This window comes from Orbicella faveolata, unplaced genomic scaffold, assembly GCF_042242905.1.
Source record: "Orbicella faveolata isolate gen_17 unplaced genomic scaffold, um_ofav_v1 contig_2, whole genome shotgun sequence".
Taxonomy (NCBI): domain Eukaryota; kingdom Metazoa; phylum Cnidaria; class Anthozoa; order Scleractinia; family Merulinidae; genus Orbicella; species Orbicella faveolata.
The window spans coordinates 29,975,001-30,000,748 of NW_028301547.1; the positions used below are offsets into that span (position 1 = coordinate 29,975,001).

Consider the following 25,748-nt stretch of genomic DNA (forward strand, 5'->3'; position numbering starts at 1 on the left):
GTAATTTTACTGGTTAGTAATCAAAATCAATTTTTGCATATAAACCTTGCTTATGAGATAGAGATATTTAAAGGCCTGCTTTATCACTTTGACTGGGTTTGACAGATCACGCACTATATGCTGCAGTTTCTGTACAAGACATTCTGAAAATAAAATAAGACATAAAATGTGTTTTGTAGTTACCACAAGGCAGTCACACACACAAAAAAAGCTGGAGCCACATCAGCAACAATGAAAATCAATCTTAAATGCCAACAACAACAACAACAACAACAACTTGTAAAAACAGCTTCACATGTACCTAAATGCGGATCCAGCAGATGTGGTTGCTCTTGGTAATTATTCAGTATAACTGCAAAGAAAGATTATATGTTAGCTAATTTGTTTATTTTAAAAAGAAGTTTTAAAATTGTACTGTCTAAACTCAGGCATTCTCTCTGTGTATCAAAATGATCAAGTCTTGGCACTGCATGTAGGTGTCTCATACAAACATGCAAGCAAAGGGAACAGAACTGCAAGCCAGTGTGAAAATATGGAGCAGGTGGCTCACCCACTTCCCACTTCTCCCCATTTTTTGCTAACCCCAGGTGAGCTCGTTCACTCACATGCTTGCTCCATCTCCCCACCTAGAAAATGAATTTAGGAAAGGAAATGTCTACTATGTAGGCCAAGCATGGTTTTAATTTACCCACAGCTTCATATCCTTTTCCAAGTTATAAGTCAAATCCTTTTTTTCTCTCTCTTTCAGAATGTTTTTTTTTTCTTTTTTTCTTTTTACTGCACTCATTTTGAAACCAAGGCGTCTTAATAGCTCAATCAATCAATAAATGTTACCCTTATAATCAAAATAGATCAGAACATATAATTATTAAATAATGAATGAATGCATCTGTTATATATTGTTGAACTTGACACTGTTCTTTAACGATGGATTTTGAAGCCAGTTCGCTTATATTGTTTCGATTCAAAGGCACAGCTGATAGCAATAAATTTAGTGCTTTGTCAATGCACAAAATTTGCTATAGAATCGAACAAAAAATGAAAGTTAGGCAGCTGTTCTCCCATCAGCTAAACTATCGACTGCAAGGTGCTAAGCTATAATTACGGGGGTATATAAACCAGGTTTAAAACTTAAAATATAGCATCAATGCATGGACAAGACTGACTAAAGGGCAGCATAGTATATCTTGACAGGTAAACAGGAGAAAAAACAAAGCGAACTTACCAATAAATCGTTCTTCTGCAGCCTCTAGTAAGATATCATCATGGCATATAGATCCTATAGATTCGATCAATGTTGTTACTTCTTGCACTTCAGTAAAATGATCCAGACTGTAACTCAGCGATTCGTCTTTGACCGCCATTTTTATTTTGGTCCAGTTACCAGTCCCTTGAGTGACAAACAACACGGTCGTCATGTAGCGACGTCAAGTGCTGGGAATTGGAACTTATTGCCTTGTTAACTGCAAATATCGTTGCTTTGTTCAATACCAAATAATTCCGGACTGTCCGATCCTTCCACTACCGATCTGCTATCCACCTCCTGCCCGCCCAGAGACTTTCGGTCAGCGGTTGGTCTCCGAGCGTCCAGACTTCGCGAAGGGCTGGTCAACCCAAGGTGTGGTGTTGCTGTAGCCATTTGTCGGTATTCAGTAACCATTTACTGAGGGTGGTAAAGGATATTTTCGTGATTCGTGAATGGCCTAATTTGTTTTCCCGTAAATGTGAAATGGCTTGTTTTTTTCTCGTGAATCGTAATTTCATTAGGAGCCGTGAACCATGATTTTCCAAAATAATTCTCCGTGGAATGAGGGGGACATGGAAATTTGCGGTGTTGCAGTGTTGATGTTTTTTTAATGCGGTGATGCGGTGAATAAAATCTCAACTTGCGGTGTTGCGGTGATCTCAAACCCTACGGTGTGCGATGTTTGTGTTTTTCACGCTGCGGTGTTCGGCGAAATGAAATTGTTTGCGGTGCTGGGGTTTTTGATGCTAAATTTGACCTAAACTTAGCATGTAAACTTTGTTAATCGGAGCTAATTTATGACAAACACGTTCCATTGAGGTTAATAATTTATATAAAAAAAATACAGATCATCGCTTTCTAGTCAATCTTCAATATGCTTCGGCTGCCAATCCGAAGCTGTTTTCATTTATACGTAACTTGACAGGGAACTCGACCTCTGCCACCCGGAGCTCAGTGTTCGGTAGACACGTGGAGGAGCGAGGACAGAAACAATGTGTTTATTTTGTGGAAAATTGTTGAGGTATAAAAAGTATTATTTTAAGTGTAGGTGAACGAATCATGGCGCGAAAAGAACGTGTTGGGGTGACGGTGTTTCGTTAACTTTTCTTGCGGTGAGGCGGTGTTCGTTAAATCTTTTTGCGGTGTTGCGGTGTTTAGAACCCCCCGATGTCCCCCTCTGGAATGAGAAAGAAATATTTTATCAGTAGCGAACCGTAATTCTGGTTGTGTACCGTTGTGTCCTATTATTTTCGACAGTAATTAACAATATTGCGTGACCGTGACAGGACAATCATTCCTCTTCATGATTTCTTCATAGCTGGTTTTCAAATGACGTCACTAAAATTCGAACTACAAAACTATTGATCTTCCTGAGATTTTACTTAAATGATGTATAAGAGCAGCTGAAAACTAATATTCATACAAATTTTTGCTCCGAATGGGTTCTTGGTTTTGTGATACACTACGCTTGAGTTCCTGAGCTTTTGCGTGATGCGGCATTTACATGACGGCGTGGAGAGCTGTCATGATGGTTAAAAAAGTGACTTGGCTATCTTGACTGGGCTAAAGGGAACTTGGCTATCTGAACAGTTCATGTCTTAGAGAAAGTATTATTTTAATGTTTTAGAGTTCCTCGGGGGATAAATTCACGCTTTTGTAGCAAAACTCAGTGACAGATGTTTTTGTTGGTTTCCGACCGCCATGTTGGTGCCCATACGGATGGGCACCAGCATGGCGTCTCCGTACAAATCACAGGCAGCCCAAGTTCTCTCTATGAACCACACGAGCAACACAATATGGCATCGAATTATAAGGGTTTATATGGGATTTTCTACAAGATATCCATGAAAGTAGTTAAAAGTGAAAATTCTCAATAACCGGAATTCAAAACAGTCGCTTAAATCAAGTTCAGTCGATAAAATAACCACACCGGGAGCAAACAACACACGTATGGAATAAGGTAAGCTATTTTTATTGAGAATTTTCACTTTTAACTACCTCCATGGATATCTTGTAGAAAATCCCATATAAACCCCTATAATTCGATGCCATATTGTGTTGCTCGCGTGGTTCATAGAGAGAGCTTGGACTGCCTGTGTACAAATCTCTATAAATTTGGGTAAAAAATTTCTCCGCATATCTCGCATAAGAAAAATTGCTGTGACCAGAATTTTGGCGAGAGTCTTTGCATATTTACCTTCTTTCATTTCCCAGATTCTGGACTCTATCTATTGACCGGTTTTGATTTTTATTTTGATCTATTTTGAATTGCGTGACACTGAAAACCAGCAATTCTGAGCGCAGAACAAGAAGCGGACGGATGATAAGAACATCTAACAAGACTGTGCTTCGGGCGTAACTTTTTTAATATCATAAGTTACGTAAGTTCGTGTCAAAAAAAGCAATATTTTTCGTGAAACGTGAAATGCCGATCTTATTTCTCGTAAATCGTGCAAGGAGCAATTTATTTTCCGTGAAACGTGATCTTGACCCCCGCCACCCACCCTTTATCACCCTCTTTACTGCTCCCAAGAGTTACCAAGAAGAGAGAGAGAGACAATACAAATGTGACAAGAGAACGCCTTATGCGAAATGGGAAATGGATAAATAAAGAAATAACCAAGAGCAATTCTGCAACGTTTATCTAGAATGCTATACTTTGAAAACTGTGACTGATTGCTTCAAATGGTCCCTGAAACAGTCGGTGCGGGGGTTGGTCTGAGTAGTGTCTTGTTTGCAGGACCTCATCTGATTTCTCAGTCTCTTTGGACTCATTGAAGAACGCATTCTGACTTCCACGGTCCTGCACAAGGCTGCACTAGTCTGAATCAGGAGCCCATTAAGTGCAGGACCGTGGAAAAAGCACCTGATCTCTCCTAAATATTTATGGTGTCTATTTATGGTGCATTTCTCTTTTGTGCAGGACCTCATCTGATTTCTCAGTCTCTTTGGACTCATTGAAGAACGCATTCTGACTTAATATTAACTTCATTAGCAAGCTTAGGCCCAGTCCGCAGTGCGCTGGAGGAATTTAAAAACACAATTATCACCGGTCAATTTGGATTTTTGTTTGAGGAAAACCCAAACGCGACGCCATCGTTTTCGAAAAGGTCCGTTTTCAAAATCCAGCGTTTTCACATTCCTCCGGTTTGAAGAGCGTTTCCAAAAAGCTCCGTTTTCGTGACGGATTAATCTGGACGGCAAGCCTAACCGTAAAAATAAAGCTGAGTTTTTTTAAAAAAGTCCTGGGTATCAACATTGTCATAAAAATTCTTCCTGGGTAGTGTGAACGGGGCGTGAAGCAAACTACAACGGCAATGAACGCTACCAAACAAAAGGAGTAACTAGCAACTGCGTGATAAACTTTTAAGTATCTTTCAGAGCTGTCCTTTGCAAAATAGCAACTTGAAATCACTGAAAGGTGAAATGACCAAGTTCTGCGTAGTTCGGAGAGTGCGAAAGACGAATCGAACTGCTTTCCATTTGGAATTTAACGCCGTCATTACATATTTAGCCTGAGCAAAGTTTTAGAGCCAAAAGTATCCTGCACATATCCAGAAAAATCGTAAGTAAAATATATATAAAAATTCAGCTTTACTCCTTGGCGTCACCGTCGTCATTGCTTAAGCTTCCTTTGACATGTGAGGTCCCTTATCCTGAGATGGACTGCTTTTGTGCTTTGCTCATGTTTCATCCCAAGAACGATCGATCGCAAATGAGAGTATCCTGTAAAATAAAACGTAGACAATAATTGCAGCTCTTCGTTAAAGTTCTTTAAAACTCAGCTATGTCGTCAAACGTTTCGGTTCTGAGGTTTCATGTCTTCTCCTGTTGCAACCACCTCGTTTACGTTACTTCACCGATGCAATACCTTTTCATCTTCTGACACATAACTACACGCCATAAAGTTTACATCTTCTTCTTCCTGATAGCTGAAGGTTTTGAACACTTTAGGCCATCGTCATCAATCACGTAACTGAACATGGTGAGTTGATACTACCTCGGGGCTTTCCCGACTTTCCCTCTCCAAACCAAGTTATTAATCTCTTTTCATAGTTTCCAGTTCTCGAGGACCTCGCTACTTAATTGAACTCAAATCTAAACGTCGCGGAGGCAATGATATCTGATGGAATAACATTGTAGATTGTGATGCTTTCGGCGGCGAGGCGCCGGAAATTTTTTTGCTAGTAGACGTTCGTAGACGGTATACGTTGTCGACGAATTTGAACCACTCTTTCGCTGGAACATGAAATATTAGATGGCAGAGAGAACCTTGAACGAACCTCATCAATCAGGGCTTAATGCAGCTATTGTAACTCAAGATACAGAAGGTGACCGCGTATATTAAATTACTGTATAGCATAAATTACATAGCCGTTACAGAACATAAGCGTGCATATAAAGAATGTTTGGCAAATTAACATATTATAACCTTACAATGTGTGCCCGCCATTTTGAATAATGAAATCCCGCCGGTGTTTAGAAACTCGTTTGTCCGGTTTGATCATGACGTCAGTGCTTTCTCATTGGCTCACAGCCAAGTCTTTTGTTCTTTTGCTTTATAAGTGGGACACCACCCGGATGGTTGGGCGGCTAGTTAATTCCACCGCAATGGACATATCTCTCCCCGTCTCTGTTTATCTGTAATAAAACAATACCTCCTCGATATAAATTCAAGTATTTTACCTCAACCGCCCCCCTTAAAAAATATCAAATATATAATTAACTATTATGTCTACATCTCATTAATCCCTCACATATACCCACACAGCCCACATGTCATTACTTCCCCACATATACCTACACAGCCCACATCTCATTACTCCCCCACATATACCTACACAGACCACATCTCATTAATCACCAAAATATACCTACACAACCTACATCTCATTGATCCCCCACATATACCTACACAGCATACATCTCATTAATCCCGTATATATACCTACACAACCTACATCTCATTAATCCCCCACATATACCTACACACCCTACATCTCGTTAATCCCCCACATATACCTGCACGGCCTACATCTCATGAATCCCTCATTGAAGCTAAAAGAGATTTACCTATGCGGAAAAGAAAATTACTCTGGCCTTCCTAGCTTGGTTTACATGTTTTTCATTTAGCGTACTATATTTGCCTGTAATTTCTAATTTATAATCCCCCACGTATACCTACACAACCTACATCTCGTTAATCCCAGACATATACCTAAACAGCCTACATCTCAAATGTTGATTTCCCACATATACCTACACAGCCTACATCTCATTAATCCCCCACATATACCTACACACCCTACATCTCATTAATACCTCACATATACCTTCACAGCCTAGATCTCATTAATCCCACACTTAAACCTACACAGCCTACATCTCATTAATCCCCCACATATACCCACACAGCCTACATCTCATGAATCCCTACTTTAAGCTAAAAGAGATTTATAGATACGAAAATAAAATTACTCTGGCCTGCCTAGCTTGGTTCACATGTTCTTCATATACAGTACTATATTTGCTTGTAATTTCTAATTAGGCAGGAATAAAACTATAAAAATAATTCAGTGAGTCTTTAAAAACGAGAAGAACGGTCAATAAGCTGGATTTATGGTTTAGTCGCATTCATATCGGAAACGTGTTGATTAAGAGATCAAGGTTCTAGATATAAAGGCTGCTGAATTTGTGTTATTAGATATATAGGCAGGGTTTTTTTAGCCCATTCCCGATATACAATTGGCAAAAGCGTCAAAACACATTCTCAGAATCAGAGGCTTCTGTGGGAATTGAAAATACAGTTGTCCATTGAGATAAAAGTTCAAATACTTCAGAGTGCTATTAACGCTCCGCAGGATAATTTTAGCCCGCACTATAAAATCTTTTCAAGGGGAAATTGAATCTGCTCGATTAAAAATGCTATAATAAATAAAAAAATAAATCTGCTGGAACTTATTAGGGCTTTTTTTTGTCCATCTCTCGAAGCCTTTTCGAAAATCATAGCTAGCCTTTTTTCGGGACCCAAAATGATCTTTTTATCAATACAAAAGAAGCAGGAATTAAATTTGTTGTGACAATTCTCGTAGAAAGTCAAAAGACATTAAAAGCCTTCCTAACAGGTAATTTTACCGAAACAAACATTGGGTGCCCTTGATAAATCGAACTACTCAATTAAATCCTAAAATGGATTTTGCGTTTCTTGACTAAAAAACGGAATCCAAGATCGCTCGGATTATTGTGCATCAAAGGAACCAATGAATCCTTACCCAGAGTAGATCTTTTCTTCCCCAACTGCTTGATTCCTGCTAGAATAATTTGTTATAGCGAAATACCCTAGGCATCAAGCTCATTTTCAATACCGGTTAAATTCATTCCTCTACTACCTTTTATTATACATTTCCCCGGTCTTTTCTGCCGCTTTTTATGGGCAGAAGTTTCATAAGAGGAAAGAACTTTCATTTCAGATGGTCATAAGTAATAAAGGTTCCAAAGGCGAGTTGAAAAAGGGCTACTGAAATATATGATGCAATAAATCTTTTCATTTATCACCTGCTTTGCCATTCCTCTTTATTTGGTGGGAAACTCTGAATACGAAAGAAAAATAAAAACAAAGCTGGGATTCTGTTTACTTTTGTTTGAGTTAAGAATTTCTACCGTCATTTCAAATGTAAAATCGAATATTCTAATAGGTTGGACGAAAATCTTTCAGATTTATGTTGACATAGAAAACCAATTATTATGTGCATATGGTTTTTAACTGAACTAAAAATTACCAGAGATGACATTGGCGCGTATTCTTATTACAGTAACTTGAAGAGAAGTGAGCGAAAGATGATCCGGCCATTGAAACTTTGAAACACACGAGCAATATTCGCATAGCAGACGCTGGAAGCGTGTCAGTACCACTGTCGTATTTCTAATGGCAGATTGGAATCACTCTTGTTCGAGACAAGATTTCCAAGAATATCAGTTTATTAGAGAATCATCTTCACACTGGTACATCTTCTTATGCACCGCAAATGTTGTTCTCTCCATTTTCGCTGTTACTGGAAATGCAGTCATTTTATTCGCTCTTTATCAATGCCGCTCGATTCATTCGCCGACAAAAGCACTTTTCTACAGCTTGGCATTTTCCGATTTTGGAGTGGGAATGGTTGCACAACCGTTACAAGTTGCCACCGGTACAGCAACTCTCTATGGAGATCTCAATCTCTTCTGTTCGGTTCAACCTTTTTACGCTGCAGTAGCATATTACTTTTGTTCAGTGTCCTTTATAACTATGACAGCGATAAGTATTGAGCGATACCTCGCTTTACGTCTTGGAATGAAATATCGCCTGGTGGTGACGGTTACAAAAGTTGGGTTGACTCTTTTCTTGATGTGGATGGGTAGCGTTGTATGGGCAATTTCCCGCATGTGGAATATTCGAATCAACAAGATCAGTGGATTAATTATCGGCCTTTTAAGCGTCGTCGTCACTTCCTCCTGCTACTTTAGGATATACTGTACACTCAGAGGTTTTAAAACTAGAATCGCCAGCCATCAAGTGCTTAGAAGGCAACCCAGAAATGTTTTAAACATGGCGCTGTACCGAAGGTCCGTTAATAGCATGTTGGGCGTGTTTGGCTTACTTATAGCCTGTTACATTCCCTACTTCTGCGCGTTAATAGCCGTTGCTTTTCAAGGATACACTGCGACAGTGGTATTAGCGACTAATTTAACTTCACTGGTGATTTTTCTCAACTCGTCATTGAACCCTTTTGTTTATTGCTGGCGTATTAGAGAAATTCGCATGAGGGTGATTGCAATTATAAGAAAATTATCGCCGATATGTACGAATACCGCTCTTCAATAGGTCACAGCTCCATTTTATTTACCAGCTCAGTTTAATTAGTTCTCTTCCGAGAAGAAACATCGTACTGATAAAAGTGCTACTGGTCTATACGTGTTCCCATGAACCATTGTTAACTGAAATAGTTATTTTATCAAGAAACGCGCGGAAACCCAGAGTGATATTTTAATCCTAAAGCAAGTTGCATTGAGTCAGACCTGCCAATATAACAATCTTCAAAAAAAACTTGGAAAAAAAAAGCAAATTACTGTAAATGTCCTGATTATAACCTTCCCTTTGCTGTTGGAAACACCTTTACAAGACTTCTATGATCTAACCTTCCCTTTTTACTTTGTTTTGCTTTATTTTCTTTTATTTTTATTATTAATGCAGAACCAGTAGAATGTTACGTTTAGGCGAGGCACCGGTATTCGACCTTTTATGAAGGCGAAAAGGTGCCAGACGGAGAAGGAAAAAAACATTTTTTTAATTAGAGTAAGAAAAACTATTTTTCCCTGATTATGTTGTTTCAAGCGAGTGACATTAAACTTTAATACAAAAAAAATGACATTTTAATTAAAACTGAGGGACAGAAAATGACGCACGTCAGATGGACAAAGATTCTTGTTGAACTACATTAAACATGTCAACATGGCTGTCAGCTGGTTGTGTGTGTTTTAGAACGACAGCCAGCCGCATAGACCAAAATTTAAAAATGGCCGGTCGTCATAAAAGTTTTGTCACCGAGAAGAAGTGTTTGTCAACAAAAAGATCATACCAAAGGACTGACCGCAATAATTTTAAAGCTATATATGCGTGTTCCTACCTGATTAAAGTTAATCATAGAGGGGCACATAGTATATGTTAAAAACCTGAAACCAGGCTAGGTAGGCTAGAGTATTTTTGTTATACAAATCTTTTAAATGAAATGAGACAAAACTTTACCATCTTTAAAAACACATCAGAGTTTCCAAGAATATTAATAGTATATTATTTCATTTCTTTTTGATGTTGCACTACATCTAAGAGGCAGAGGAAACTTGTTTATGACATCACGCACAAATAGTCAATTTATACTTGTTCCAAGAAATCTTAAGACCGCTTGGTTCTGCATGAGTTGATAGCCACTGAATATGATGCGCAATGACTCCAGAACCGATTGTAATGAAAGGCAAGCTGTGTAGGTATTTATAATAAAGTTTCCATATAACGCGCGCTCTGATTGGCTGAAACAGCGTGCTTTATCAGAGAACAGAGCACGGGTTGATGACGGTAAGTTGGCTTCCAAATTTTTGCTTCGGAATTTTGACAAATTTGACCCAAATTAAACACCCCCTGTGACTCAGACAAACGCACTGGAAGCGAGCTATTTTTCTGCAGTAAATATGGCTCACAGAGACCATTGTTAGCAACAGTAGTGTTAAAACTGTACTAAAATAACAAGTTTTGCTAGATTCCCGCCGACAAAACATGTACAGCTGTAGCGAAATTCACAAATTCTCAACCTAAACAGTGCTTCAATAAAGACATTAATTTTGTTACGAAGGCAGAAATTATACTAAGAAATAAAACAACGACAGAAAACAATTGAACTGTCTCTGTTTATGATGAGAAGCTTTATTTTTGTAAATTTACAATTAAAAATGCTCATTTGCTCAAACAACACTTACATGCAGTGTAGTGACGCTCGTTCTCCGGTCATCTCAGCGAAGTAAACCGACGAGTGGTCAGTGCAAAACTTGCTCTGATATTCTCTTCTGTGTTCGAAGTAGAACCAGTGGGAGCCGTTAAGTCTTTCTAACTTTTACGCTAGTTCGGGCAATCTTGCTGCATGCGGCTACAAGCCGTAAATAACTGTAGCTCCTTTCAAATTCAACCCGGCATTTCGCATTTACATCCACAAGCTTTGAGCTCCGCGTTTCGTAATTTCCACTGGAAAAGTGCTCGTTTTCATGGGCCACAATACGGCCGGATTCCTCTGGACTATAAACCTTTACCTGCCTTGAGATCCGTATTTAAAAATTAACTTAAAAGCGAACTTTGAAGGCATCGTTCTTCCCTCGAGAGCCGCTCAAACTTCTCGAAACTGAAAGCTTAGCTGAAGTCCAGTTTGTGATTGACAGCTGTCGCTTCGTTAGCCAATCAAATTATTTGAACAATTCTAACAAGGATTGTGACTGGCTTATTTTAGCGTGCTTTATCAGAGAACAGTGAACGGCTGACGCGACTTTTGCTCGTTTGGAAAATAAAGTTTGGTTTGAAAATTCAGCCGAATGCGTGGGGAAATTATCTGATTCTTCATCATAAAACAAATAAAGAAGCCTCGACTGTGCTCTGTTCTGTTGTAAAACACTTAGGAAGCGGTAGAGAACTCAAGAAGTAGGGAAAAACACTCGACTACGTCTCGTGTTTTCCCCTACACTTCTTTCGTGCTCTACCGCTTCCTGCGTGCTTTACAACAGAACAGAGCACAGTCGGGGCTTCTTTATTTGTTAAATGTGGGGGGATTGAGGAGATGTAGGGTGTGTAGGTATTTGTTGGGGATTAATGAGATGTAGTCTGTGTTGGTATATGTAGGGGATTAATGAGATGTGGGCTGTGTAGGTATATGCAGGGGATTAATGAGATGTAGGTTGTGCAGGTATATGTTGGGGATTGATGTGACGTAGGATGTGTAGGTATATGTGGGGGATTAATGAGATGTAAGCTGTGTAGGTGTATGTGGGGGATTAATGAGATGTAGGATGTCTAGGTATATGTAGGGGGATTAATGGGATGTAGGCTGTGTAGGCATATGTGAGAGATTAGTGAAGTATTTATGGGGGATTAATGAGATGTAGGCTGTGCAGGTATATGCAGGGGATTAATGAGGTGTGGGATGTGTAGGCATATGTAGGGGGATTAATGGGATGTAGGCTGTGTAGGTATATTGTAGGGGGATTAATGGGATGTAGGCTGTGTAAGTATATGTGGGAGATTAATGAAGTATATGTGGAGGATTAATGAGATGTAGGCTGTGCAGGTATATGTAGGGGATTAATGAGGTGTAGGATGTGTAGGCATATGTAGGGGGATTAATGGGATGTAGGCTGTGTAGGTATATGTAGGGGATTAATGAGGTGTAGGATGTGTAAATATATGTAGGGGATTAATGAGATGTAGGCTGTGTAGGTATATGCAGACTGTGATAGGATGTTGGGGCATATTGGAGAGGGGGGGGGGGGGTTGAGAAAGAATACGTGATTATATATCGAAGAGGTATTGTTTTAAGAGAAATTATGAGATATGTACATTGCGCTGAAATTAACTGGCCACCCAACCATCCGGATGGTGTCGCACTTATAAAGCGAAAGAACAAAAGGCTCGGCTGTGAGCCAATGGGAAAGCACTGACATCACGATATGATCAAACTGGACAAACGTGTTTTTGACACGTGCTGGATTTGATTACTCAAAATGGTGGACACACTTCAAAGCTATAATATGTTGAATTTGCCAAACATTCTTTACATGCACGCTTATGTTCTGTAACGGCTAAGTAATTTATGCTTTATGATATAATATACGCGTTCACCTTTTGTATCTTGAGTCTGACAGTAGCCGCATTAAGCCTTGATTGATGAGGTTCGTTGTAAGGTTCTCTCTGCCATCTAATATTACACGTTGCAGCGAAAGGGTAGTTCAAATTCGTCGACAACGTATATCGTCTACGAATGTCTACTAGCGAAAACAACTTCCGGCGCCTCGCCGCCGAAAGCATCACAATCTACAATGTTATTCCTCCAGTTGTCATTGCCTCCGCAGCATTCAGATTTGAGGTCAATTAAGTACCGAGATCCCGGAGAACTGGAAGCTATGGAAAGAAAAATATAATTACCTGGATTGGAGCGGGAAAGCCCTGAGTTCAACTCGCCATGTTCAAACACGCGATGGATAACGAGAAGAAGATGCAAACGATTGGCGTGTAGTTATGGGCAAGATGAAACGGTATTGCATCGCCGAAGTAACATAAATGAGATTGCCTCAGTAGGTGGGGACACTGGAGGAATGAACTTCCTACCAAAACGCTTGACAACTTAATCGCTGAGTTAAAAAGAACCTTGACAAAAAGCTGCAATTTATGTGACTGTTCACGGTTTTTACACGATACTCTCGTCTGCGATCGATTGGTCTTGGTATTAAACATGAGCAACGCACAGGGCAGGCTCTTTGGACGAGATATCTCACGTTAAACAAGTGTGTCGACCTTCTCCCCTAGATGCAAATAGGGAGCTTAAAAATGAAGACGGCAATGCTAAGGACGACGCCTAGTAAAAATTAAATTTTTAGATACATTACCTACGATTTTTGCAATTTTTTTGGATTTTTCCAGAACGCCTATGGCTTTAAAACCTCGCTCAGGCTAAATATGTAGCGAGAGCGTTCAATTCCAAATCGAAATAGTAAATTAGCAGTTTGATTCGTCGTTCGCGTTCTCACGACCACGCAGAACGCGGTCATTTTGCGTTGTTGTTTTGCAGAGGACGGCTATGAAATATACAGAGGTTCATAACACACTTGAACAGCCATTGTTTTGCTCCATAAACCTTTTGTTTGGTGCCATTGGTGGCGTTCATTCTCTGTTTTCCACTGAATTGCCCATAATTTACTTTGTTTGCTCCCCAAGGTTTGCATAAACCATTGTAGTGAAATGCTCTTGGGAGGTCTGCCTGTTTCAAATTGAATTGCTGTCGTCGTTTGCTCCAGGCTTCGTCGTCCACACTACGCCGAAGGAATTTACAAAAGCAGCTTTATTTCCACGGTTAGGCCCACGGTCCAGAGTAATCCGTCACGAAAACGGAGCTTTTCGAAAACGCTCTTCAAACAGGAGGAATTTGAAAAGGCCGGCTTTTGCGTTTTCGTGTGCATGGAAAACATTTTAGACCTTTTCGAAAACGATGGCGTCAGGATAATCACGTGATTTCCCTGACCGAGTTATCTTCAAACAAAAATCCAAAATGACCGATGATTGTTGCGTTTTTAAATTGCTCCAACTTTGTGTGGACGGGGCCCAAGCTTTTTATTGGAGTCAATAATGAGAAGGCGTTCTTTAGTGAGTCCAAAGAGAAACAATCGGGAGAGGTCCAGACTGCAAAACAGTCGTATTTTTTGCGAACGCGAGTGACCAGGGAAAAATTCGCGGGCAAAATTCTAACGAAAGGTCTGGAGCGAGCGTAGAAACGGCGAGGGAGGCTCGCGCGCTTCACACGCGAGGATTACGCTTACGGCGCTTTGCGCCTTCCGAATAGGGAAAAATAAAAGACTGTTTTGCAGTCTATAGGAGGTGCCGTACAAAGGAAATATCCACCATAAATAAACACCATAAACACCATAAATAGTGTGAAACTCTGTAAGGACCCCAAGTAGAATATTCGTCATGTTACTAGTATTATGGCTAAGGCTAACCGGCGAAATAAAGTTTTACTTTACTTTTTTTACTTTCGGGTTTATCAGAAGGAACTTGCATCATTTCCCCGAACACATTTAACAAAAACTCTTATTATTCACTTGTGAGACCCCATCTTAAATATGCGAGCAAAGTGTGGAATGCTTCTACACAAAAGGAAATTAATGACATCCAGATATTATCAGTTCATGTGGAACCAGGCGGGCTATTCACCTGATACATATTACTTTCGCTACATGTAACATGCAATATTCGTTAGATTTAGAACAATTAAGATTACAGAAAATGGATATCCGAGGATGTGCTCTAGTGACGGTTATAACTTATTTCTTCTGGAATCTTTGGAGATCAGGTGATTCTTCCGCGGTCTCGCAATATCCATGGTCTCGCACTACAGTACATGTAGGTTAAAACTGGTCTGAATAGAGTCTTGTTTTCACGCCTGAGTTTACCAACCCCTGCAACGCATTAATCCAACTGATAAAACAACAAGCAATAAGGCTATATAAATATGGAGGCCTGTCCGAAGGTTTATCATGTACAAGTGGTTGGTGCATCCTGTGGTGGGTGGATCGTAAGGTTGTTCACCACTGATATGGTAGGTGCGTCGTGTGGTGGGTGCTGCATATGTTGGTTCACCATATGATAGGTGCATCGTGTGGAGGGTGCACCACATGATGGTTCATCGTATGGTAAGTGCTGGGTGCTGCCTATGTTGGTTCATCATATGATAGGTGCATCGTGTGGTTGGTGCACCACATGGTGGTTCATCGTATGGTAAGTGCATCCTGTGGTGGGTGCAGGATATGGTGGTTCACCACTGATATGGTAGGTGTGTCGTGTGCACCAGGTGGTAGTTCACCATAAATTACGGGACATGGGGAATGGGCCAAAACCTGCCTATATTCTAGAACTGACCTATTTTGATTTCAAAGTTGAAAGCGTCTAATGCATATGTTATCATTATAAAAGGCCATTCTAGGGAGTCAAATGCTTTCCGGAAGTCCAAAGATACGTTGTGCCTTAGTACATTCCACAGCATCAATTTTAAGTCGCATATTTCCACAAACGTACATAACGCACTATTATAAATCTCATTTTGACAACGATGTTCCAATTTTTATGCGTTTTATTCAGTTGTTATCTTGCTGTCACCATGAAGTGAAGTTATTGGTTAGCTCGGCTGTATGCTGTTGAAATGTAGTTCCGCCACCTCGCAAGTTTGTAAGTTTGGAGTTTTCGTGAATAATGTTCGAAATTGAGATTTGAATGGTTATCGCAGCACTATATTTCTTTTAGTTCTATTAAAATGAAGCTGTTTTCTTTCTAGAGCGGTATTTCTAGGTATCGGGCAAAATTTTCGTATTATTGCAATCACCCTCATGCGAATTTCTCTAATTCGCCAGCAATAAACAAAAGGGTTCAATGATGAGTTGAGAAAAAATCACCAGTGAAGTTAAATTAGTCGCAAATACCACTGACGCAGTGTATCCTTTAAAATCAACATTGTTAACACACAGAAGTAAGGAATGTAACACGTTGTAAGGGAGCCAAACACACCGCACATGCTCTTAAGGGATTCTCGGTACAGTGCCTTGTTCACAACGTCCCTGGCCCTGCCTCTGGGACCCTCGTGGCTAGCAAATCTTGTTTCTGAAACTCTGACGTTACAGTATATTTTAAAAGAGCATGAGGGAGTAATGAAAACGCTTAAAAGGCCGATAATTAATCCACTGATCTTGTTGATTAGAATATTTCACATCCAGGAGATTGCCCACACGACGCAACCTATCCTCATGAAGAACAGTATCTATACAACATTTCTAACAGTCACCACCAGACGATGTGTTATTCCAAGACCCAGTGCAAGGAATGGTTCAATACTTATCCCTTTCATGGTTTTGAAGGACACTGAACAAAAGTAATATACTACTGCAGCGTAAAGAGGTTGAACCGAACAGAAGACACTGAGATTTCCATAGAGTATAACTATACCGGCAGCAACTTGTAACGGCTGTGCAGCCATTCCCACTCCAAAATCGGAAAGTACAAGACTGTAAAAAAAGTGCTTTTGTCGACGAGTTAATTGAGCGGTATTGATAAAGAGCGAATAAAATGACTGGATTTCCAGTAACAGCGAAAGTGGAGGGAAGAAAATTTGCGGCGCATAAGAAAATGTACCAGTACGTATAGAAATAGAAACGTGTTGGTTACGTAATTCATGCATACTGTATGGCGCAAAACAAAAAATTGTGCACGGTCGTCGACCTTCCAACATAAATCTTGGGATCTTTGTTTGCTCCTTTGATTTTTGCCGGGCTTCATAATCAGTCCTCTTTAATAACTATGGTCTTAATGAAATATATTGTTCAACGTTGTTCAACCAAATGGAATACGAAAAATCTAGATAGCTTATTGGTTCAGTACTTGGACCATTATAGATGATCATGTTCAGTATAAAAGCTTAAAAGTTTTTTTCTTGTCTTTTTTGCACAAAATTTCCGATCTTCGTAACGTTGGAAGTGATCGTCTTCGTCTCCTGAAAAAATACAATTATTATTGATATCGGTTGGTGATCACATTACTAGACCATCCTAATCGCTCTCATTTTATTTCTCGGAAATCACGTGCTGTTAAGTAAGCCTAATGAGTGGCAAGAACAAATCAACTCAGTGATGTTTTTATTATTACAATCTTTCCTCATTCAATATTTATCTTTGCCAGCTAGTGATTTCAATTATTATACAGCCACGGAGCATCAATATAGACATTAAGTATGCTATGACTTACGAATTGCCTTTTTAACTGCGGTAAACGTGGTTAAAACTGTTCTATTCCTTCTGGTCGACAATATTAATACTAGCACCACTTTATACGGCAGTTTATCAACAATCCATGGCATTAACATTGTGTTTCTAATTCGGTTAACGCTTACTTAGAGAGTGGGAAACTTTTAGAATTGTGTTAATACGGAAACTGATTTTAATCAGTGTGTTTGCATTGTATATGTCATGTATAAATTAGAAGCAGAAACCTATTGAGCTGCCATTCCTCTAATTTGAGCTGAGTTGATTTTTCTTGGCACAGAAACTAAAAAAAAAAAACAGACCCGCGAAATAGTACTTTGAGATGGATATAATTTCTATCCAGAGATAACACACCCACAAAGTAGTCGAATCAGAAAAGGATGATTTATTATACGTATTTTTAATATTTTTTAATTGTTATTATTATTATTATTATTACACATATATACATGGTTATTGGAACACAAATGCGAAATGTTAATTCATATGCCTGAAAGATCGACTTAAAATGCGTTATAAGCATTTGAATGATTTAAGCTTGTAATGGATCACACTAAACATTTATTAACAATCTTATGCAATATTCAGTCTAAGAAAGGAAATCATGTAGAAAGTTTGTCGTCATCGATTGCTTGTTAATTAACTAACTTCTAAATTTTATTATTTGGCTTGCAAGTCCTACAATCTTTTTTATTTTACTGCAAATTGAAAGTTTTATTTATTTTTTTTGTTTCGAAAAAGTGCTGCGTCTGAGATGCCACAATTTACGGAAATAAAATACAAGTCTATAACACACCTCCCTGATCGCGTCAGTGACTAACATAAATCCAAGAACTATAACAGACTTAATTCCAATAACACATCCATTAATTTCATTTACCCTTATCAAAACTTAACCTGTCTTCCTCCGAAATGTTCTACGAAACATTGTACTTAGTCCATTCACCTCTCTAAATATCTACACCACAAAATCATTTTGAAGCGTATATTAGTAAATTCTCTTAATTTTTTGATTTTGCGCGAGGATAGCGGAATCACCTTTTCGCGTATCTTAGTACAGAAGACACTTAATTTCAATTAAATGAATGAAGTTGTATGCCATGGATAATAGCTTTTGCTCGCCTTTAATTTACCGTCTAAAGGGCAGCTTTAATTTCTCTAAAGCTATTCCACACGGTTCATTTTGTAGCGGTTGTAATTCACTACTTTGCCGGCACCACGGGCATGGTTGCCAGTAATCCTCTCGCTAGTTATTCACTTACAGAGGAACCTGCATGAGCGAAACCCACTTTAGGCGGGCCTTGTCTTAGAAGGACACATGTGTTCGCTGTATTTTCAAAACCCTTTACGAATTCACCCTTCAAGCCAATACTGGTTTATAAGCGAGTATCTTCGGGCTTGTTATGTTTATTATTATTACTATTACTATAATTAGTACTGTTTTTGTCATTTTTTTTCTTTTTACGGCAACAGAACCATTTCTTTAACAAGTTGATAGACAGCTTACGGACTTCTCGAATTCTCCAACAATAAAGAAATGGGTTTAGGCTAGAGTTAAACATTAAAAAAGTGAGCGAGAAATTTCCAACTTTTATAAGGGCTAACTTTCCGTTTTGATCCGCAGTTACCCAGGCTACTGTAACAGCAACAGAAGGCAGAAAGCAGATCAAGAGAGCAAGGTAGACAATAAGCAACGTGGTCACCGATCTTTTGTACTTGGAGACATTAAACCCCGGCGTTTTGCTGTTTTTCCCTGCGGGAATTTGGAACTGAGAGGAAATCTGAAGCTCGTGCTGTTTGAAGAAGCGGTAAATTTTGTAGCCAGCGTAAGACGGAATGACTAGAAAAACGAGGAATACCACAGACGACAGGATCATTGGAATCGAAGAGCTGACAAAGCGGCCTAGCGGAAAACTAAGGCAGAGAACCCACAACACTGCGACTACAGCTCTGGTCCTGCTAGGGGTCATTGCCGATCGGTATGCGCGATGCTGGCATAATGTCAAGTAGCGGTCAAGGCTTATGGCGACAATGGTAAGAAATGAGACAGCAATGAAGTAGTCTGATGTCCAGGCGAACATGATGCGAGAGTAACAGCGTACTCGAGGACCACCAATGATGCCATAAACACTGTAAATAACGTGCAGTGGCTGCACAACAAGACCAACCATCAGGTCAGAAGAGGCCAAACTACACAGAAGTGAGTTAGAGGCAGACTTGAGAGAGGTTGTCTTTTTTAACGCGGCCAGGATCAATGCATTACCAAAAAATGCTGCTAAGGCGGATACAGCGTTGATAATCGCCGAAATGATATAGTTTGTGTAAAGCGAAGAGGGCGGTCGAAGGAAAACTGACGGATCGTAACAAGCGAAATAGGTCACGCTTGAATTCATCTGAGATGAATTGACAGCCATCGCCGTTCTTGAACTTTGTACAACAAATCTCAAATAAGGCACTGTTCTTAACTCTTTCTTAGTCACTGCTATTGTACTATTGCAATCACCTAGCTCTTTATGTTGAACACCATTAAGCATTTGCATTTGAAACTTGTTTTTTCACCTGTTTGGGACATGATTGACAGGTATATTGGGCCTTTTCTCAAATAGGTGAAATGTTGCCGAGAAATATTCATGATTTGCTGTTTTCAATATCTAGAACTTTTTCACACGAACCTCTGTAAGTACTGATTGTCGATTAACCAATGGTTTTGTTGATGGTCTGTTTCTGTGAAACTGTAAAGTGGTTGTGTTCGGGCCTTTCAAAAAACCTTCGCAAATCAGTTAGACTGTTTATGTAAATTAGAAATTCGCCGGAAAACACGCTCGTATCTATCCTAAAACAAACCATTTTGTCGAATGAAAAATGACGAGTGACGAATGAAAAATGCCTTCGTAAGTGGCCTCGCGCCCTTTAGGCAATTAAGTTGCAGAAAGCACCGCTCTATTCACAGGAGAAAACTCTCACGAAGCGAATCTATTTTCCAGGCCATACACACGTATTGAACACTGTGCAAACTGGAAAATTCAAGAAAATGAAATTTTTAGCTAAATCGAGCCATATTAAGTTAATGAAAACTGAGATAAATTTATGAAATGCGTTGGCAAAACGCAAATTGTATTGACATAAAAACAAAAATTATTTGCTTTGTTTGTTGAGTAATGGCTATATGTCTAAGGAGATTAAACAACTGTGAAGTTCCTGTCATTATCAAGGAAGTTGCCACTAGGTTATCGCACCGGTAAACCCATTAGGTTTCAATTGTTTTCCTATTCGTATATTTTAAGCTCATTTTCAGTTTTTAACTTTTGCTCTAATTTTTCTCCTATAATAAAATGTGCGTTGTGTATGATTATGCAGCAGAACAAAATATTGCCTTTTTTGTTTTTACAGTTGGACTTACGTGGCTAACCAGATTGTATCGATGAATGAATGCGCACGTCTTGGCTTGAGTTTAAACATTTCCAAGAAAGTTAAACAGGGAATGAATAAACAATACGAGGTATTTTCGTTAAAATCGATGCCCGACAAATTCGTACGACGTACCATTAGTAATTTTGGGTTTTCGTAACGTTATTTTCTGACGACTACATAAAATTGAAACTAAATGAGATATTATCCATAAATGAGCACGAGCTTGGAAAGTGATCGGGTAAACGTCCGCACGAATCATTTGAATATTCCCTGTTTTGAGAATAACTCCATTTTTCAAACTCACGTAGTTAAAATCTTGTCATAGCAAGCGTTATGATGTTTTTCAGAGATTCAAGTATAATGATCAACACATTTTATAAATAATTCAAGATTCGACCATAAAAGGTGCCTTTCTATTGGTTGTCTAGTCGTTTGCATGGGAAGCTATGCAAATAATATTCTTCTCCTGTCAGGTTGCAGTAATAACATGTATATACTAAAATGTCAAGGAGTCTCAGAAAGCTATTGTAAGAAGCTTCCCTTGGCTCGCGAAAATTGTCAGCTTTTTGTCCTTCTTCTCTTCTTCCGTCTTCTTCTCTTCTTCCGTCTCTTCTTCCGTCTATACGTGAACTGATTTCCTTATGCTTCTGCCTATATCGATAAAAGATAATTACGGTAGTATTAAGTGAAACTTATTTTAATTAATAGTAATAGGTTTAAATGGAGTTCTTTTAAACTGGAGACACGATGGACTACATTGTGGCATCTTATTCGGGGGGAGGGGGGGAGGGGGAGTGGCAATAACTCCCAGCTGTTCATGCTACAGAAACCAGAGGTAAGTGTCAATGGTTATGAGCGTGAGCCACTTGGATTAAAAGGCTTTCCTTTTTTTGTCAATGCCCAGATTTGTGTTAGGATTTTCTCTTGAGTCTGTCGAGATCGCAATCTTAGCAAAGTTCTAACCCAGGCGCGTGGGATATGAACGAGTCAAAACGCAAGGGGGTTGGGCTGGGGAGGTGATAATGACAACATGATGACATGCGGGATAGGGGATTAAAACGAGTTCTTTTTCCCCTTAGAAGTTAGCCTGCGTAGCAAGCGTTTCCGTGTGGTTTGGAAGCAAAGAAAGACCGAGGAACGGGATTTTCGGTGTTTTGTCCGCGCGGAAAATGTGGCGGGAACCAAAAAAAAAAAAAAAAAAAAAAAAAAGAGAAAGAGGGGGGTGGGAGAGGGGAGGGTAGAACTTTTAGTATAATTAATACTTTTGTGCAGCGGAGATATATTAGCTAGTTCAAGATTCCTTACCTATCCGACCGTATATAATCAAAATATGTTTTACCTGTGAGTTCAGAAAAAAAAAAACGTATTACTTTCTGACAATCTCTGACTATGAACAAAATTACCTCAAACAACTACCTCCCCCGCCCGTCCTCCGATGTAGAATTGCTTTTAATTAATAGGTCAACATTGGGTTCTTTCCTAGATGCATGTTGTAGTAGCATGTATGTTGGGAAAATGTAATTTCGTTCTTTGAATGCTGCTTTGCTTTACAGCAGCGCAGTCCAGCAAGTCAGAAAATATACTAAATGTAACACGCATCGTTAGCCAATCACAACGATGGATTTCTGTCTGTAATAACACTTGCAGACCCTCTACCCGTGAGATTTACCAAACTCACGAAAGGAAAGATTTTCGCAGTAGCTTTCATGTGCTTTCATTTTTCTGCAACTTAAGAGTAAGGGATCGAAAACGTCTGGAAAAAAGCTTCATGCCCGTAATGACAGCTTTCCAATGAATTCCACTTTGGAATCAGAGCCGGACTCGTGCTACGAATTAGAACTCTTCTTCAAAGATGCAGTGAGAGAGGTAATTTCCGTTTCGGACATAGTTATTTGCGTAATGAACGTATTGTTCAGTGTCGTCGTCGTGTTTGCAAACATTCTTATCTTGTACACGCTGTACAAAGCTTCTTCGTTACATTTCCCATCGAAAGCGATATTATGTAGTCTTGCTATGTCGGATCTGGGTGTGGGTGCCATTGTTCAACCGCTGTTTGTAGCTTACAGATGGGTACAAATCGACGGAAATATTTCAAAAAACTGCACTGCAGGAATTGTATTTCACATCGAAGGGAGCCATTTCTCCGCCGTTTCGTTCCTAACAATGACTGCCATCAGCCTTGACAGGCTTTTGGCCTTGTTGTTGCGCCTTCGGTATCATAGCATCTTTACTCTCAAACGCGTCTCCATTCTTCTTCTTCTTCTTCTAATATGGCTTTTGGGCGGCATATGGGCCTCATTACGGATCACAAATTAACGAATCTATGCCTTGATTATCATTGTTTTGATCCCGATCTGTTTCCTCATAACTCTTTTCTCATATACGAAAATATATTTTTGTTTACGTCGACAAGCAATTCAACTGGGAACGCACACACAGCCCTCGGCAACTTTGAATGGCGGTGGCGCTACACCGTCGCAAATTCGATACAAAAAACCAGTTTTAAGCATGTTCTACTTGTTTTGTGTTTCCATATTGTCTTATTTACCTTACTTGTCTCACAAGATTTTAGTTGGAATCTTGGGATGGTGTACATCGATGTCGGCTTTGTTCAGTTTTGGGTTGACGTTCGTTTACGGAAACAGCTCAATGGAGCCAGTTATTTATTGTTGGAGGATAACCAAAGTTAAGCTGCTGGTAACCGGCATCTTGTGTGCTACAAAAGCTGCCCTTTGGAGCGCAAGTAATAACTTAAAGCAGGCAAAAGTCAAAGGGGTTGAAGTTTTGCCTACCTAATCTCATAAATCGCGGGTTGAACTTTATTGGCCGTTTGCGTAGGACATGAGGGGAAGATGGCTGGGAGAGATTCATATGCATGTGCTGGCTAATAAGACTGAGTTTTAAATATAACAAGGTATACGTACGATGAGATGAGGTTAAAGTGATCATGGTTTGCAAGGCTATGTGGATTGTTGTTTGAGAGTTCTCTGTTAATTGGCACTATTGTGTGATGGCTGAAGTCAGAACATCTCACACGAGGATCACTGCCGAAAGACTGATCACGAGGAGGGAAAAATATTAGCGCATTTCATGTTGAGAAGCCCAAATATTTTTGGTATCTACACAGTGAGGAATATACTCTATCCGCACAAAAATATGGATACAGTTCAAGTCCACAGCTGGAAACTTATAAAGGGAAAAAAAATCTAGATGAGATCTGACAGTAGTGTTATTCATCACACGGTGAATTTGTTGACATAGTAGTTCACACACTCTTCAAATTAAAAGAGGGAAAAATTGATTAAAGCTTTGTCATCAATCTGTTTTAATTCGCAGGCCTGTTTAATCAGAAATGAAAGGGGATGAAAAGGCGAATCTAGCCGGGAATTCTAAAGTGCCAGTACTTTAATTAAATTGCAAACGAAACGCCATTTTAATATATCTTGTTCTAAGACTTTTGATGGCTGAAGAATAGAAAAATCACTTTCATGTGCGCAGTCAAAAGAGCTTAACTCATTTTGACGTACTATATAATGTTTCATCAATAGAAGATTAAGGTGTAAAGTAGCTTGAACTTCGCTTGGTTTCATATATTCACGTGCACAAGCTGTGCTGCCTGGCTAGTCCTGGGAACCCAGCGGCAACAGTTCGAAAGTTTGGAAAAGATGGTTGGCGGCAACCTTGAGAAATGCTAAAAAACACGCAATGCTACGTAATTTTTGCAAAAGTAAAATAACGTTTGCTTGCTAAAAATAAATTAAAAAGCATAAAAAGATTAAGAAAAAAAAAAAGAAAGGCAGAAAGAGAGGAAGAAAGAAAGAGAGAAAGACAGAGGGAAAGAAGGAAGAAATGAAAAATGATATAAACGAACGAAAGGACGGATAGATGAATGAATGAATAAATGAACGAAAGAACGAACGAACGAAAGACCGACCAACCGACCGACTAAATGAATGAATGAATGAATGAATGAACGAATGGACGAACGAACGAACGAACGAACAAATGAATGAATGAATAAATGAATGAATGAATGAATGAATGAATGACTGACTGACTGACTGACTGACCTACTCACTAACTCACTGACTCACTGAATGAATGAACGAATGAATGATCAAAGAAGATAAATCAATGTATGCCTTCTTGAAATACAGGCTAATATGTTTAGGACGCTAACACTTTTTCCTGCTCTAGCTTAATGTCTCGCAATAAAATATGTATATTTAAATTGCAGGGCAGCAGTTGGTTAATTGTGTTAGAGAAATCCAAGTTTTCGTGATGTTAGCGACCAAAAAATGTCAGAGATATTAAAATATTTTTTTGCCGCTTTCGTTGTGTTAAAGTTCGAAGTTTTAAGACCAAACTCCTTTGAGTTACCTAAGCGACAACGTTCACCGGTAAACAGTTGCATTCTCTTGTTAGAAAAAAGGTGCAAATTGTAGTTTTGTAAACAACAGCGGTCTTACTGTGGGTTTATTACACTCTAGCGGTTGGCGGTTTGAGCCAAGTTTGAGTGCTGGTTCAAATTTATCTGTCGATTTACGGTTAAGAATTATCGAGCAGTTGCAGGATGTCATGAATTTAGCTCGCAGGTTTCGGGTTTTACGTGTTTGTGTGGCAATCGTTCAAATATGTAGAGCCTTTAAACCTTAGACGTAACAACTTTTTGTTAGCTGGTTCCTGGGTGGGACTAGAAACAATTCATTCTGGTCTTAAGATCTTGTGGCCTTTGTGAAGAGAAATAGGATTATTGAGCCAACATCTCGTAAAGAATTTGTTTTAAGTAGTGTTAAAAGATCTATCGTCCTACTAGTTGGGCGGTTTCGGTTTTTAGGAGAAAACGAATTTCGAAGGAACAAAATATGGCGGTTTGCGGAATGTACGACACTCCATAAGAGACCTTCTTTATTGTATTAAGAATAAACGGCCACTTTAAGTGCGTCGTCGACAAGCTTAAGAATGTAATGGTTAAAAATATTAGGTTGAATGGTTTTGGGAA

The 25,748-nt window shown here is 39.3% G+C and overlaps 3 protein-coding genes and 2 pseudogenes across 3 annotated transcripts in view; 2 read left to right on the top strand and 3 right to left on the bottom strand.

Moving 5' to 3' along the window:
* The window catches only part of LOC110063961 (tubulin-specific chaperone D-like), a 32,089-nt gene extending 30,525 nt beyond the window's left edge, over window positions 1-1,564 (bottom strand). The window contains exons 1-3 of the mRNA XM_089290759.1: window positions 1,226-1,564; window positions 302-352; window positions 46-143 (exon numbers count right to left, since the gene is read on the bottom strand). Coding sequence (XP_089146885.1) covers window positions 46-143; window positions 302-352; window positions 1,226-1,418 — 342 coding nt within the window. The 5' untranslated portion in view covers window positions 1,419-1,564. The remainder of the gene's footprint in view (window positions 1-45; window positions 144-301; window positions 353-1,225) is intronic.
* A 6,474-nt stretch (window positions 1,565-8,038) lies between these two features.
* On the top strand, window positions 8,039-10,748 carry LOC110064001 (histamine H2 receptor-like). Its single transcript, XM_020771006.2, has one exon. It carries the CDS (start codon window positions 8,172-8,174, stop codon window positions 9,105-9,107), a length of 936 nt encoding a protein of 311 aa, XP_020626665.1. The 5' UTR covers window positions 8,039-8,171; the 3' UTR covers window positions 9,108-10,748.
* A 5,053-nt stretch (window positions 10,749-15,801) lies between these two features.
* LOC149112766 (uncharacterized) lies at window positions 15,802-16,717 on the bottom strand (annotated as a pseudogene).
* Window positions 16,718-17,700: 983 nt separating this feature from the next.
* LOC149112767 (high-affinity lysophosphatidic acid receptor-like) lies at window positions 17,701-20,098 on the bottom strand. The gene has a single exon (XM_089290761.1). The coding sequence runs from the start codon at window positions 19,873-19,875 to the stop codon at window positions 18,712-18,714; it is 1,164 nt and encodes a 387-aa protein (XP_089146887.1). The 5' UTR covers window positions 19,876-20,098; the 3' UTR covers window positions 17,701-18,711.
* Window positions 20,099-22,269: 2,171 nt separating this feature from the next.
* Window positions 22,270-24,541, top strand: LOC149112768 (adrenocorticotropic hormone receptor-like; annotated as a pseudogene).
* The last annotated feature ends 1,207 nt before the right edge of the window (window positions 24,542-25,748 follow it).